This window comes from Camelina sativa, chromosome 7 (assembly GCF_000633955.1).
Source record: "Camelina sativa cultivar DH55 chromosome 7, Cs, whole genome shotgun sequence".
Lineage (NCBI taxonomy): Eukaryota > Viridiplantae > Streptophyta > Magnoliopsida > Brassicales > Brassicaceae > Camelina > Camelina sativa.
Window position 1 is genome coordinate 21508425 of NC_025691.1, and position 2403 is coordinate 21510827.

The 2403-nt window shown below is 35.2% G+C and overlaps 1 protein-coding gene across 2 annotated transcripts in view; it reads left to right on the forward strand.

The window, feature by feature from the left end:
• The window catches only part of LOC104701846 (protein-tyrosine-phosphatase PTP1-like), a 4897-nt gene continuing 4310 nt past the window's right edge, over window positions 1817–2403 (forward strand). The window contains exons 1-2 of one of the 2 annotated variants that reach the window (XM_010417596.2): window positions 1817–2220; window positions 2302–2398. In XM_010417596.2, the coding sequence (XP_010415898.1) occupies window positions 2038–2220; window positions 2302–2398 (280 nt within the window). In that variant the 5' untranslated portion in view covers window positions 1817–2037. The remainder of the gene's footprint in view (window positions 2221–2301; window positions 2399–2403) is intronic. The other variant, XM_010417595.2, reaches the window with a different exon arrangement.

The window sequence follows — 2403 nt, forward strand, 5'->3', positions numbered from 1 at the left end:
TTTTTTTTTTTTTTTTTTTTTGGGTTTAGAACGTAAGTGCTCCGATACCAATTGATAGCTGTGACCTCGTCGTACCACAACCTTAGTTTCGAGAATAAGAACAGAGCAGAGGAAAATACAAGACTTATGATTTGGGCAATTGATATTGCTTCTTTTTGGCTTTTCTATTTCTTAAATAAGGAAAACAAATTACAATGCGATGGAGGGATCACCACTCCTACAATACTGGAAATCATGGAAAGGTGTGAACATAGTTCCTAACAAGTAGGGAGACCAAATCAACTTATTTGCAGAACTGTAAAAAAACGCAGAGACTAAGTCTCTTTAATCTAAATACTTTGTGTTGGGCCTCCTAACCCTTGTGGACTGTCTTCTCGGTGGCGGCCCAATAGAAGGCTCAATGTCTTCTTCGTCACTTTGGCATTCATCATAATTATCTCTATATAATTATATTTTAAAACCTTTTTCAGAATTTATGATTGCTTTAGTAAAAATATATATATATGTTATAATATATGGCTCCTTTGCTTAAAAGCTTTGCTAAAAGAATATTTAAACATATATTAAAAAATAGATTACTTTATATCTCTGTTTTAGAAATTCCTAAACGATAGTCGAGCAGTTGGGTGGGTTTAGCGCCTAGTAAGAAAATCAGGAATTTAACGGGATTAATCGGGGACTAGTTTTAGGGTTATTTTATTAAATTAATAATAAAATTCAAATATATAGTATTAAATATATGAATAATTCTGTTTATGTTTAAAAAAAATATCAAATAAAATATAAAACTATAGTATTGTCTTTAAAATTACCGTAAACACACATAAAAAGAAAAATTTTAAAAAAAAATTTATGATTTTTCATTAAAATTTTGTACATTAGTTATTGTAAAACATCATAAACTCTTAATTTAAATGTCTAAATAACAAAAAATATATATATATATATATATATATATATATATATATCTCTGATTTATATTTAGCTTTAAAAATAATCGGTATATACAAAATTAAGCGGAAAGTAATCGGATTAGACAGATTATAATCAAATTAGACAGCATAATTGGATAATCGATGCTAGGAGGGGATTAGTCATTAATCGAGGTGGAGATGGTGGGTCTAGCACCGATTATGGTCATTAACTATAATAATTAGATGGAAACAAGAGAAAAAAAATATTAAAAATAGATTTATTTAGATTATGGTCATTAACTATAATAATTAGAAGAAAAAAGAAGGAAATTGTCATATAATCAACAGTCAAAGATAGTGCATCAAATAAAAAGGGCAACTTACTAATCCACTAATTAATATTCAAAGTTTCAAACCTCTTTCTTTTGAGGAATTGCATTGCATAACTCAAAAAAAATTTATAATTCACCCGCTAACCATACTAACCATATCAACTTTATATACTCTATATTTTCTATATTAATTACATGTTTTACCCTTACCACTTCAACCACCACCACCACCCCCTACAACCACAACCACCCACCATCTCCGGCGATTTTTTCCGACGACCTTTTTCTGCGACCTTCTCCGGCGACCATCTCTAGCAACCTTCTCCGGCGACCATTTTTGGTAACTTTCTCCGGTGACCTCTTCCGGCGACTTCCTTTGGCGATCAACTCCGGCGACCTCCTTCGGCGGCCGACTCCGGCGAACAACTCCACCGGCAACCTACTCTGGGCACCTACTCCGGCCACCTTTGCCGGCTCTATCACCACCATCAACCATCACCTATCAACACTATATTAGTAATTTTCCCTACCCCTAATCCTACTTTCCTAATTTTTTCAAATATATAGTTATTTTCTTCTATAGTTTTATTGGTTTGGTCGTGAGCAAATTTACCCTTTCCTTTTTATCTGTATAGAGAGAGAGGAAAGAAAGAGAGAGAAAGAAAGAGCCAAGCCAATCAAAGTTGATCAGAAAAAAAAAAAAAAAAAGTTCCGATTCTCTCACTCCGTCTCACACGACGGGTAACTTCAGTTCCTGCCGTCGCGCTACTAGATCCCAACGTCGATCAGTCATGGCGACAGGGAAGACTCTTTCCACCGGCTCGAATCGTTTCGATTTCTCATCCGCTGATTCTCCTCCTTCGATACTCTCTCTATCTCCCGATCAGCTCAACTACTGCCGTCAAGCTCTCGGCGTTTTCCGGGAAAAAATCCAGAATCCCGACTCGATCGCTCATGAATTTGCCAATCTACAGGTTACAGATCCATCCTCTCTCTAGTCTCTTCTTTTACAGTTACGTATGTATTAATAGACTCTCTACTCGAACGCAACGCAGGCTAATAGGTTGAGGCCAACGGAGATGCTGCTAAGCTGTACACTAGCTATGAACAATGTCAATATTGAGAAGAACAGATACAGAGATGTTGTTCCATGTAAA